The 14,597-nt window shown below is 34.9% G+C and overlaps 1 protein-coding gene across 1 annotated transcript in view; it reads left to right on the top strand.

Moving 5' to 3' along the window:
• The window catches only part of LAMA2 (laminin subunit alpha 2), a 489,326-nt gene that overhangs the window by 296,637 nt on the left and 178,092 nt on the right, over positions 1 to 14,597 (top strand). Inside the window, exons 20-22 of the mRNA XM_054722564.1 lie at positions 3,021 to 3,127; positions 8,783 to 8,963; positions 11,818 to 11,954. Of these exons, the coding sequence (XP_054578539.1) occupies positions 3,021 to 3,127; positions 8,783 to 8,963; positions 11,818 to 11,954 (425 nt within the window). The remainder of the gene's footprint in view (positions 1 to 3,020; positions 3,128 to 8,782; positions 8,964 to 11,817; positions 11,955 to 14,597) is intronic.

Here is a 14,597-nt window from a genome sequence, read left to right as displayed (position 1 = left end):
TTTAAGAAACTTGTCCATTCGAACACATCACCTAGGATCTGCACTTTCTAGCTGTGTGATCTTGGGCAAGACATTTCACCTCACTGAGACTCAGTTTCATCATTTACATAAAGGGTCACAATTTTCTGTGGGGACTAAAGGATCCACCCCACAGGAAGTATCCAGTGAACTGCCTGGGATCTGGCATGCTCACACATGGTAGCTCCTTCCGTAGTAGTGCTGTGGTGGTCGTGAGTTCTGTGGAGTGTTCATTTTAGGGCTGTATTAATCATTTAATGACCTTTTTTACTATTTTCCAATAAACTCCTCCAAAAATTTTGAGGAAATTATTTCACTCATTTTATTGTGGTAAATCAGGGGTTGGTGGCGTAAAACCTTAAGAACCCATACAAGAATATGGTATGAAAACATTTGTGAATCATCACCAATTTTTATATTACTTGCCATGAGCAATAGACATGATTAGGGTTTTTAATGCTTCTTGGCATGTCATTAAGATTAAAACTCTATTATCTATTTTGGGGATAATTTTTCACAGATACAATAGCTTTTCTCTGCATAGGTGGTAAACCCTCAAGAGAATAAAATAAATAAATCACAATAAAGCATTATTCACTTGCCTCTAAATTTCTTCACAGAAAGTACACCACTCCAAAGAAATATATTTTGCTTTTCAAATTAATCTATAGTGTTTGTGTCATGCATTTCTTTTAAAATGCCACTTAAATTTTTTACACTGCTTTTGTTATTTTTAAGTTGACAACAATTATCATTAATTAAGAATGACATTAAGACCATACATTTCATTTAAAAATGCCACTTAAAAATTCTACATTGCTTACATTATTTTCAGAATGACTTTAATTTATGGTAAATTTAATCTTATACTCCCACTCTAAGGAAAAGTGGCTTCTAAATTCTTAATTATTTAAGATTTTAAAAACATTTCTGTATAATATACGTAAGAAACATACATAAAGATATTAAAAGTTTGTACAATAATTCTAGTGTTCAAATGAAATGAATAGTTAAAGAAAATATTTTTTCAGCCTTTCCTCATACCCCAAATATAGACTGTCCTTGGACCATGTCCCAAGGAAAGTGACTGGCTGCAGATGGGGCTGGGTCTTCAACACCCACTTATTTGCTATCAAGTTGGCAGACACTGAAGGCCAAACTACTGGAAGAAAAATCAAACAGTTTTTAGAAAAGCAATAAAACTAAGTAGAATCTGGAGCCAGATGAACAGAATAATAACATAAGCTGATGGAGTAGCTATTTATAATGCATTTATAAGCTGTGCTCAGATCAAGGTATCCAGAAACATGAAATATTGTGTAAAACTTTACAAAACCATTTATGAATAATCTAAATTCCCATATCATCTCCCCCTTATATATATATTTTTTTATTCTGGTGTCAATGAAATTGTATATACCATTGAAAATATACTCATAGAGTTCAGAGTGAGCCAATAATTATGGTTTCATTTGTAAAAAGACCACTTACTTTTTAAACTGATATATGGTTCAGGATGATATCAGACAACTTCATAACACAGAAATGACAAATAATTACTTAAACCAAATATATTTTCTATCTTCGGAGATAGTACGTAAGTTGTAAAGTAAAAGTTCTTCCTGAAAATTGTAATGCTATATTCCTAGTACACTTGAAACAATGTTTTTATCTCACATACTTTCTAATCTTAAAGGTATATATGTGTGTGAGTATGTACATTTTATATATATAAAATTTCCCCTCAAACTCATGTTTTGAGCTTAACAAAAAACAGGCACGTAGTAAATAATTATTAAATTTAAAAAAGTAATGTTGCTCAACTAATAATGGCATTAATATTATACCATGGGTGCTATTAATTTTGATAATTTCTCAAAAAATATTTTAGTTTAATAGTTAATATGCATTACTTAAAATGGGGATTATAATATTTTAAATGTTACGCCAATGCATCTATAAAGAAGTGAAAGAGCTGAAGAAGTGATGGAAATAACATTCACCTGGAGTTAGGGGACTGAGGTTCTGGACTCAGTTATATCACCTACCAACCATGGCCTTGTACGAGTTATGGCTTCTTGGAATTTCAATATCTTCATTCTCAACATTGGAATAATCATGATGATATTAATATTTCAGTAGCATATTGGTGTGCCAGGTACTGTGCTAAAGCTTTATCCAACTTGATCCTACAGTTTTTAGAATTGTAAGGATCAAATGACATAAGGCCTAATAGTTCATCTAGCACCAAGGTGGAGAACCTTTTTTCTGCCAAGGGCCATATGGATTTTATAACATGATTCATGGGCCATACAAAATTATCAACTTAAAAATTAGCCTGCTATATTTGGTAACATTTCATTAACTCATCCCTAATGCCTTGGCAGGGCCGGACCAAATGATTCTGTGGGCCTTACGCAGCCCTCAGGCTGGATGTCCCCCACCCCTGATCTAGCAAGTCAGAAAACATTCTGTTCTAAAAAGTTAGTTGTCAATACTACTATCTTGGGGATATTAAAACTATTACAAAGCTTTTTAAAATATTTTTTTATTTTTTAAATTACTTCATTGATTAAGGTATCACATATTTGTCCTCATCCCCCTATTCCCATCCCAAACCCCTCCCCACGTATGCCCCCACCCCCATGTTGTCCATGATCACTGGTTAGGCTCGTATGCAAGCACACAAGTCCTTTGGTTGATCTATCTCCCTTATCCCCACCCTCCCCTACTTTCCCTCTGAGGTCTGACAGTCTGATCGATGCTGTTCTTGTTCATCAGTCTATGTTGTTCATCATTTCCCCTAGATGAGTGAGCTCATGTGATACTAGAAATTCACTTATAAGAACTGAAATGAGACAAGCAATAATGGTTATGCTGAGAGGCAAATGAATCAGTCTATAGTGAGTTTCTTTCTGGGCCAAGAGTTCTTTTGAGTCCCAATTTCTATGTCCAACAGCTCCTTAGTATTTCCCAGTGACTGATCTCTCTTCTCTTTACAGCTTGTCGCTGTAATGCCAATGGCTCCTTCTCTGAGGTTTGCCACACTCAGACAGGACAGTGTGAATGCAGACCCAATGTGCAGGGCCGGCGGTGTGATGAGTGTAAGGTAAGGAGTAGGAGCTTACTTCCTCCTTGAAAAGTCTCATTAGTTTTTGATGATGCACATCTTAGTATATTAAAAGAAAGGTTCAGGATTATCTAATTCGACATGTGAAATTACTGGGATCACTGAAATGGTTTCTCAAAATAGGACAAAATTTGCTGTACACTAGCATTTGACCTTCAACCCGTATTTCCTTGGTTTTGTGTAATATTTACTACACTTCAGATGTTTCTGAATCAGATAACAGAAGTTTACTCTCCAGTCTACGGAGACAAAAATATCTTTCCTTTGCCTTTACCTTGTTGGCAGAATAAAATGTATCATACCATTTGCTTTTAGCAAACTCCTTGTTGCAGTTCCATCATTTAGATGTCAGTTCCAATGAGCACTTTACTTAACTGTTTTCAGTAGAGAAGCTCATCGAGGTAGTTTTTGGATACACCCTTTGGCTAAAGTGAAACAATAATAAAAATCTCTTGCTCTCAGTTCTGAACCCATTGCCCTCCCCCCCACTTCAGTAGGGAAAGACCTTGAGATCCCTCTGTGAGAGCAGGTGGGTTTGCACCATCTCTCACATAAATATATATTTTTGGTGCTAACAATTGTTAAATAGGAGCAAGCACTTCTCAGATGTCATCAAACTGACCTTTCTGTAGGAAGCTTGAAAATGTCACCTGTTTCTATCTCCTGAATAATATTGTATGCTCTTACTTGTGTTTGTTTTTCTTTTTCTTTTGGCTTTTAAAGTCCATTATGTGGTGGGACCCTGAGAAACGATTCTGTGTGTTATGTGACTGCAACCCCATTGGCTCTCTGTCACCACAGTGTGATAGGACAGGAAAATGTGTCTGTAAATCAGGCTTCGCAGGGAAACAGTGCAACCTGGGCAGGCAGGTGCACCGACAGAAGGAGCATCCACGGAGAACGCAACCGGTGCTGGGGTCTCCCCAGAGATGGGGTCCCAGCAGCTCCAGAGGCTGCCCTCGGGGAGCCTACTGGCCCGCGGCTCGGGTAATCCCAGCGGTGCTGCATGGCTCTGGCGTGGCATGTTGTGTTCCGTGTGCTGCGGCTGACAATCCCTGATGCCATTTTACAAAAAAAATGGTTGCTAAGTGTGCAAATTGCAAATGCAAAAACTGGACAGTTTTTGCCTTGCCTTTTAAAAACAGCTATCCATGTTTCCAAAAGTATATTCAAGTTCATAGGTTAGTAAAATTTTGATTAACCATGGGTGTGTAGAAAACAGAGAAAAATATGTGTGGGCACCTTAAATCTTAGACGTGGAAAGGTCCTCAGGTATCATTTGGAGCAAACTCATTTCTATGAATGAACAAATAAAGGGAAATCTAGCAAACAAAGTAACTTGCCCAAGAAAATTCAGCTCATTGACCTGCCAATTTCAGCATAATGAATGATTTGATTACATATCCACACCATAATTTTGCTTCAGGATACAACAAACACAAGAAACACATTGTACATGCACAACATACACAAAGTATGGAAGCGTATTCTCTCTTACAAAAGATGGGACTCCTTCTCATAAGGCAAAATAAAACAAATGTTGGGAGGAAGGAAGGAGGGAAAGCTCGGCCCGCAGCCAATCTGCAGAGTAGCAGGGGACGATGAGGCTTGCCAGTGTAGAATCGGAGCCTGTGGGAGAGCTGAGGGTAGGGGACAGAAGAAAGTGAGAATGTACTACAAAGTAAGGAAGCAAAGGGATGGCTCCTATTGACATTTTAAGAAAACTGGTTCTCCTTTCAGACTGCCTCAGATCAAATCTCAGCTTCACCACTTCCTAACAATAAAACAGTTCCTTAAATCTTCCATAATTCAGCTTCTTCATCTCTAGTAGGACCCACTTCAGGGTTTGCATCTGTTTGGGCTTTCCAAGAGGCAAGCGCATAGACTTACTGCAAAAAAAGCCCATGAAGGATGACAGGGGAGGGAGTATAGTATGCAGGGAGCCTTCTGCTGCAGTGCAGGTCTGACTGTGAGAAAGGAGAGAGGGGAGGAAAGAATAGGAAGAAAAGCCTCATTCGGTGCATTCTGCCCAAATCCCAAATTCTCGGCCAAGCCAATGGGAAATGCTGAAGCAAAATTTGCTCGTTAGGGGAATCCTGGTTTGCACAGAAAGGTCATCAGTTATTGACTAGAAGAAGCGATACCTGCGGTGAGCTCCTCCTGTAGAGGCTGCAGGCTGTCCCTCAGTGACACTCCTCATGGCAGGCTCTCTGGCAGGAAGCTCTGTTGAGACACCCCCATGCCTGTTTCAGGGTAGTCACGAGAACATAAAGAACATAAAGTCATGAGTGCATAAAGGACGGACACGTATGGAGAATTCTTTGTAAATGTTAGATATTGTTAATACTATTGTTATTAAAATGAAGAAATCTTTAAAAGAGATCATGTTTTTAAATTTAAAAAAAAAAGCATGCATTAAGTAAAAGAAAGAAGCACTAACTGATCGAAATGTCTCCAGTATATAAAATTAGCATAAATGCAACCCTCGTTCATGTCCTTTTCCTACAAATCTCACGGCACAGCTGTATAAAGTGGTGTCTGTTCTCCGTGGCAGTATGCCTGAGTTAGGAGCACCAGCTCTGAAGGCAGGTTGGCTAATTGGAATCCTGACTGCTCCATTGGTGAGCTGGTGACCTGGGGCAAAGAACTTGACTTTTCTCTGCCTTGGTTTCACTACCCTGTAAAAAAGTGATAATATTTATCTCACAGGATTATCTTGAAGATTAAATGAATTGCTATTTATAGAGGACTTTAGAACAGTGCTTGGCATACTGTAAGCACAATATATAAGTTCTAGTTGTTATTATTATCCTAAGTAAGAATAATTTATGGGAGCGCAACAAACTTCCCAGGGAAACTGACTGACACTCTCTCCCACATTGTTTCACCTCATTAATTTCCATTACTGACTAGGGATGTTTGCTCCTTAAATTTGTTTACATCAGGGGTTTTCCCTAGTCTCTGAAATACATTTTTGAACAGCAAACTTGTTAAAATTGTGTTACTGAAAGTTGGCGGTCTTTATTTTGGTATAACTTAGCCTTTAAAACTGCATAATTTAAACACTAGAAAAATATGGTAGAGACATGTCTTCTTATAAATTTCTTTACATGATCAACTTTGGAAATTTTAAATAATAATATTATTTGTAAGCTTTTTAATATTTTATTACTTTTTTATTAAATATATGTGTGTATACATGTATATATGTGTGTGTGTATGTATATATACACTGAGTGGCCAGATTATTATGATCTCTGAACACATAATAATCTAGCCAATCAGTATATATATATTAGAGGCCCGGTGCATGAATTCGTGCATGGGTGGGGTCTGGCCAGCCTGGCCAGGGGGAGGGGACATGGGCGGTTGGCCAGCCTGCCTGCTGGTTGAACTCCTGGTCGAGGGGACAATTTGCATATTAGCCTTTTATTATATAGGATATACACTTAGTGGCCAGATTATGCATGCATTCAGAGATCATAATAATCTGGCCACTCAGTGTATATGTAAGTATGCTAAGTAAAGAAATACTTAGGAAATTAAGATGAATATAAAGTACTATCTTTACAATTCAGATTTCTAAGTGAAGAATATTTAGGAAATAAAAACAAATGCAAATATAATTCAGATATTTTTAAAAACTATTTTACTATATTATGTTTTAGTCTTTTATATATATATATCTTTCCATTTGTGTATATCTGAGTGGTAGGTATGTCATTTTAGGTATGTAATTAGAATCACAGTGTATATATAATTTTGTATTCTGCTTTTTGAAATTTCACTTAATGTTATATACTAAGCATATTCATGTCATTAAAACTGCTTCAAAACAGGATTTTAATGACTGCATATCATTTTATAGCATGAATGTATCATAATTAAATTTATTCAAATTTTCTCTAACATTGAACATGAATGCTTCTACAGTTAATCACTATGATAAATAATATTGCAATGGGCATGATTGTACTTTAACCATTTTACCAATTTCTAAGTATTTCTCTAGGCCAGGTATCAAGAATCTTATACTGAAGTATTTTTATGAATAAAAACATTATTTGTTTTAAATTTTCTTTCTATAATTGAATTTAATTTCAATATCATGTGTTAAGTCATTTTTGGAACTGATACACAATTCCTTCTTTAATTATGTAGTGAAGTTTGAATTAGAACAAGAAATAAAAATAAAGTCAGCAGTAAATATAAATAAAATTATTTTTCAAACACATTCAACCTATTTTATATTTAAAATACAAACCTATAGCTACAGTCATTTTGAAAGAATAATTTTAGTGTGATTTTATTTTCTAGGACTTATTTTTAATGCTGTTAACAATAATGGCAAAATATTTAATGCAGCTTACATTTCTCTTTGAGTGGCTCACTTTAAGTAGCAAGATTTATTTTTACCAAGAACTAACTATTAAGTCTAATTTTCCAAAATGGGAATTATTTTTACAAAGAAGTAATGACTGAGACCAATTTTCTAGGTTAAAATATCATAATAATGTGACATATTTTATATTTAAAAAGACAACCCTGACATACTTTAAATAGGATATGTGCTTCTCATTTTTCTAGTGGGCGTAATTTTTAATTCATCAGCATTTTCTTATAGTCACTCTAGATCTGTTAGCATGTATTTCAAAAAAGTCAGCCAAAGCTAGCAATGAAAACTTAACCATAGAAACTTACTTGTTATAAGTAGATAAGGGATGTGCATATAGATAAATCTCAGAGTATAAAAGTTTTCCTTCATTTACCTAATCTTTGATGTCTGTTTTTATAAATCAGCTAGAGGCCCGGTGCACGAAATTTGTGCATGTGAAGGGTCCCTAGGCCTGGCTGGTAATCAGGGCTGATTGGGGCCTTCCAGCTGCTGGCCAGGGCCTTCCTTCATTCCACACTGCCCCCTGGTGGTCAGCACACATCATAATGAGCGATCGAACTCCCAGTCTCCTGGTCAACCTCCTGAGGGGACACTTTGCATATTAGCCTTTTATATATATAGATTTCTATTGTTAAGATGAAACCCAAGAACTAGATGTTTGTCAAACCAATTATTTGTCAGTGTAGGCAAAACCTGTAAATTATAATGTGAGCCTTATAGTGGTGATTAGAAGTATTTATGGATATATGAAATATGTTAGATAAAATATTTGAGAAGATCATTTATTTTAATTTTAGGCTGTGGGTAACAATATTGAAAGCATTATCGAGTAGAAGGAGTTCATAAGATCTGAAAGTAATCAGTGCAGATTATTAGGATTTAAGCAAATAAAATTTTTAATTAAAATAAAAATACCAACCATAGCTTATTTCCACAGGGCCGTTAGAATCTTGGGACGAACAGGGAAAAGCTAGTGAAAATATATCAGATTGGATAATAATGCCCTAATTCTGCCTTTATCTGGATGAAATTTCAAAGTAATTGAAATTCTATCTTTGAATATTACAAAAGGTTTCCATTAGATTGAATGACAACTCAGTTGTCTTAACATCAGTGAAGAAACCTTTATAACCTATTGGCTCCTTTTTCTCCTGCCTGATCTTTTAGTGCTGTGCATCTTGTTCTATAGTGAATGAATTGATTTAAATTTAACGTTTCTCTTTCCTTTCCTATGCCAGCCCGAAACCTTTGGCCTAGGGTCGACAAGAGGATGTGTTCCCTGCAACTGTAACTCCTTTGGGTCTAAATCATTCGACTGTGAAGAGAGTGGCCAGTGTTGGTGCCAGCCTGGAGTGACAGGGAAGAAATGCGACCACTGTGCCCATGGCTATTTCAACTTCCAAGAAGGAGGATGCACAGGTCTGTTATTGAAGACTCAGCAGGGCACATTCATTCTCTGGTTCTTGGCTCTGTAACAGCTTGTTCCTCGGGGTTTCCAGAAATTAAAGGACAACCAATATGTGATATAAAATATTTAACCTAATAAGAAACATCTATTTATTTTAAATAAATTATCAAAAGAAATACACTGCAATTTGAAACATTGCCTTATGCAAAACTGTGCTTGCAAGTACTCGATATAAATCCATCAGCAGATCCCAATTCCACTGGGTCTCTCTCTCCCTGACTGTGACCTCCATTCACCAGTCACTCAAAGGCTACTGCAGCTCGAAAGTCAAATGTTCAATTTTTCTGGTGCCGACGTTGTCTTAGTTTAAATTTTACCCCCAAGCTAATACAGCTCAACTTTTCCTTTTCCTATTGCAAAATTTGTACAAGGATTAGGGGAGTTAATATATTTTTCTGCTACAAAAAAATATGTTTGCTTCTACTTTCAGGTGCCTTAAAAACTGTGATATTCTGAGAAAGAAACAGATTGGCTCTAGATATTTGTTAGTTCATGGGAAAGTGCAGGTGGGGGTTTCTGACCATGACTTCCTCAAGCAGTATTCTCATATCCAGCCACAGCCTTCTGACAAACATGATATAAAAAATAGGAAAAAGCATAAAATAATTTAAAGACTTAACCTTAGCATTGATTTATGTGTCACTAAATTGAATTAACCCTTACTCCAGCCTATTAACCTTTGCTTACTAAACTCACTGATTCAATATTGATGATACTCCCATATCCTCAGCATCATGATAAATACATGGTAAGATTTTAAGACTTTATTATGGACTGCTGTAGTGAATTTATGTAAGAAGTGCCAGAAATGATATAGGAAATTATTTTAAAAACCAGTACCTTTTAGATATTCTCAAAAACCTTTGATATGAAGTTGTGATAGTAAATTAAGCCATTATAAATTATTTTAAATGTTATCATTGTAGACCGTCTAAGAGTCTACATGTGATCTCTAAGTCAATATCTGTACACACTAAAATACTAAAGCTGCGTTTTAAAATATACTCTGTTATTTAAATCTCACTATTTTTACTTAATAGGAGTTAATGAAACGGCACTATATATTCAAATATATCCACTACCAGAAATTATAAATGAGAGCAAGAACATTTTTTAAAATTCTGAAATAGTGATAACATTTTAGAACTCCAGACTTAGTAGCATTTAACACAGAAAAACAGAACAGAGAATAAGCACAAAACAGTCAGGATAGCATTATGTTTGAGAGCATGATTTGCTCCAAAGAGCTTGGATTTGCTTATTGGCTGCACATATAACAAGTTATGTGACTTAACCAAATGATCTGGTTTCCCTGTCCCTCTACAAAATTCATCTATTAAATAAAGAAAATAATAGTATATACCTTGCTGGGTTTTTGTAAGAATTAGTTGAGTTAATGGTTACACAATATTTAGAGGAATTCCTGGCATATAAGGTTCTATGTACGTGTTTACTATTATTGTTATGAATGGTATTTCTTTGTTAATATGATTAATGTGGTAAACATTCTCTTTTAACAAGGAAAAAGTAGTTAATTACTCAAGTTTTCCTATTCAGTCAGTGTTATAATTCCATTGAAGAACTACTTAGAGAATTTCTATTTGCAGGTAATGATTTGAACCATCCCAAGACACTTTTTAGTATATTAATTTAAACACAATATGCACTATTTTAATTCTTAATCAATGGTATATATAAACTAAATCCTTTGGCTGAAAATTAGCAGCAATATTAATAACAACAAAAACAATGGCTAACATTTATTTAGTGTTTACCCTATGCCAAGTATTGTGCTAAACATTTTTCACAGCTGGTATGAAATGCTGTGAGCAATGATAATTATGAACCCTTAAAAATGTGAGCTTAATCAAATATCCCAAATGTATTTTGTTTAAAAGATTTAATCATCATATAACCAATTAAAAGGTTTCTTATAATATTGGTCCTCTATTTTAATTCAAGTATTTGTTTTTTCTTCTCTTGCTTTCTCCTCTTTAATATGGAACACTGAACCAAAGTATTATCAGTACCTAGGTAAACTATAGGTAATAAAAGGCATACAGTCCTTGTCTTGGATGGCTTTGAAGATATCAAATATTATTTTTGCATTCTTTGAGATAGTGTATGGGTAGAGTTGAATTTGTACTTTTCATATATTATAGCATGGAAAATTCAAAATCTATTGAAAAGAAATAAGGCAGTTGGTAAATAAAACTCAAAAGCATCTTTATATATATACAGTTCTGTAATTTAACTATTTTTAAATATTTGCAAAACTGAAATGTCCTGATATATGTTAGTATATACTGAATTTAGGAAGCCTATTAAGCTTACAGATTTTAACTACAAATCAAAGTCTTCAACAGGAAGGAATTGTTAATCCATACAGTGTAGAAAATTAATTATGAATTTAATTATAGAAATGAAATTCAGACCTTTATAATGTCTAGATATAAGGTATAACTCTGTTACCTTATATCTAGACATTATAAAGGTCTGAATTTCATTTCTATAATTAAATTCATAATTAATTTGTTAACATGGAATCTGATACATCAATTCTTTCTTTCCTTAAGCTTATTTGAAAATGCTTTAGCTTTTGAAATTATTACGTGAATTATGACATATATGTGTTGAACAACTCCTCTGTGAAGTACACTGTACTATGATATTAAAAAATGAGTTAAGTTTTCACTTTTAAGAATCCTTAACCATAGTATGGAAAATAAAACAACATAAATCACAATATAAAATCAACATATAGTATCAAATGTTTACTTTTTGTTTCTCCTTTCAACTGTGAAGCTTGTGACTGTTCCCATCTGGGTAATAATTGTGATCCAAAGACTGGTCGATGCATTTGCCCTCCCAATACCATTGGAGATCAGTGTTCTCAATGTGTACCTAATACCTGGGGCCACAGCATTCTCTCTGGTTGTAAGGTGAGTGAATTGCTTTATTTCATCTGAAATGTTTTTTAAAAAAGATTTGTTTATGTTGGTAGAACTCTATAGTTGGGCATTTCAAAATCCAATATTATATTGCAAAACAATGTGGAACTATCATTATGGAGTGATTGCAGCTATTGATCAGTGTCTAACATTTTAGTTGTGGGAAGAATAATGAAGTAAGTACACATTTTTGCAGCCTCATCCATGATACTTACCATAAAGGGGGGGGGGGGGAGGAGCGCAGAAAGAACAACAAAAACATCTGTAATAAAATAGAAACAGCTAGAGCCTAACAAACACAATGAAATATATCTGAAAAGTACAAGGAAATTGGGAACTAATTAAAGAAATTTGCCAAAAATCTTTATGAATTACCCTCAAATTATGACTAGGTTTCAGTTTCCAGAAAATAATTGAGAAGATTCTGAAGAGTCATATTATCAATCCTCATTTTTTTCCATGGATGGACCTTAGAAAGTTTCATGACCAAACTCACATTGAGAGACATATACCCAGCATCAGGGTGGAGGAACTATCCAGTTTGTAGATTCATGGAGCTACGTATTTGTAAACAAAACAAAAATTCCTCCAGAGTTCCAAAATTTTAGATGACTATGAACAATTCTACAAAATTCGATGACGGACTTTTTGCATTTTCCACTTTGAATCCAAGCATTGCCCTATCCCTGGACTCGTGAATAAGGCATACGAAACTTATGAGGGTTCCATTCCAGCCACAAAATCCAATGATGTGTCCAAACTCTCATGAAATTCCTGAAATTGAAGCTGATACCTAATGTTCAGTATATAAATCAGGATAAAATATAGACCAAGTTAATTTTTTTTAAAGTAGTTGTAGGGCCATAGCCAGTTTGGCTCAGTGGATAGAGCATTGGCCTATAGACTGAGGGGTCCCAGGTTGTGGGCTTGATCCCCAGTGTGGGGCATGCAGGAGGCAGCCAATAGATGATTTCCTCACATCACTGATGTTTCTATCTCTCTCTCCCTCTCCCTTCCTCTCTGAAATCAATAAAAATATTTTAAATAAATAAATAGATAAATAAATAAATAAATGTAGTTGTAAGTTTGATAACATTATATAGTGATTATTGAATAAAAATTATGTGGTTTGAAGTGATTTGATTACTTTGAACCATTATTAAAAATATAAATTTCTGAATACACACCTCATCATAATGAGCAATTACAAAAAAAATTCATAGAGCCCTCACAAATATTTATGAGCATGTGTTCTATTTTAAATACTTGGATGACTATACTCCAAATCTGCAGTGATTTGAAATTTATAGCTTTCCTTTCTTTGCGTCATGGGTAATTTCTCAGTGCTGAGGTGTGAGCACACACATCATTTGAGCTTTTATCAGAGTAGAATACAAAGCCTGCCATCTCTTGCTAGCAGGGAAGTCATGCATAAATCCTCTGCTGCCAAAAAAACATTACATCTAATTATGATTTAAGTTTGATATCGGTTATAGTGCTCTATAAACATATGGTTAATGGTCTCGTTTGTCTTTACTATGACTTCCTGGATATACTTTCGGATTCAGAAAGGTCCCAATGTCTGTTTGTACTGCCAATTAGTCTTTAAGAATTATGTGAATATTGGGTAGCATTTTATATTTTAGTTAAATGATAAGGATGTCTCATCAGACATTTTTTAAATGCACTGCATGATTATAGTTTCCATTCATATTGTAATTTTCTATTTCTGATTGTAGCCCATTTTGTTTGAGTCAATGAAAAAAATATTTACGTGAATAAGCCAATCATCCTTATTTTGAAATTTCATTCTACACTTGATGTTCTATCAGGATGAGTTATTTAGAGTGATGACAGCGGGTTATTCTATGCCTTAGAAACTAATATCCATGTTTGTAATAGAATATTACAGTTGGGGTTTAAAATAACTTTTAGTAATAACTCTTATGCAGCCCTTTTTACTGGATAGCAATGAAGACATAAAGAAATACTTAATCATAAAGATACCCAAAATAAGGCCTGGCATTATTTTAACATCAGAATCTGGGAAGATATTTCACAGAACATTTGGACAGGAAAGAGATGATAGATTGGAAGCTGGTGATTGTACATCACATTCTAGAAAGAGTAGTCCCATAAGTAAACTGCTGTTGGCAGGAGCAGAAGCAGGAATATCCCCAGTAGTGGTGGATATGAGAATTAAACTGAGTAATGAACGTGTGAGAAATACAAAGTGAGATCCAGCCAGAATTAGATCGGGAAATCTGGCAAGTTGCTAGGCATATGAGTCTGCCATAAAGCTGCATGTCTGAGAAGAAGAATAGTACAGCGCCGAAAAGAACCAGGTGACGGACTAAGTATAAACACTGTGTGGTGACAAACTGAGATACAGAAAGAGGTGGTACCCACTTGGATCCTAAGTAAGGACCCACTTAGGAGACAGAAAGCACACCAGTTATTTAAGCAGGGAAAGTAGAATATAAAGACTCTTAACTGGTAAAAGGCAGTTTATAAAAAAGTTACTGAAAAAGGATAAAAGAGAGATATAAGGGATACCGAAGTATCAGGTACAAAAGAGCAGCTACTATTTCTAGGCTTATGGAGGGTGGACCATACAGGAATCAAGGGCTAGGA

This window comes from Eptesicus fuscus, chromosome 10 (assembly GCF_027574615.1).
Source record: "Eptesicus fuscus isolate TK198812 chromosome 10, DD_ASM_mEF_20220401, whole genome shotgun sequence".
Lineage (NCBI taxonomy): Eukaryota > Metazoa > Chordata > Mammalia > Chiroptera > Vespertilionidae > Eptesicus > Eptesicus fuscus.
Note: the sequence above shows the minus strand (reverse complement) of the source record. Positions and strands in the feature narration are given on the sequence as shown.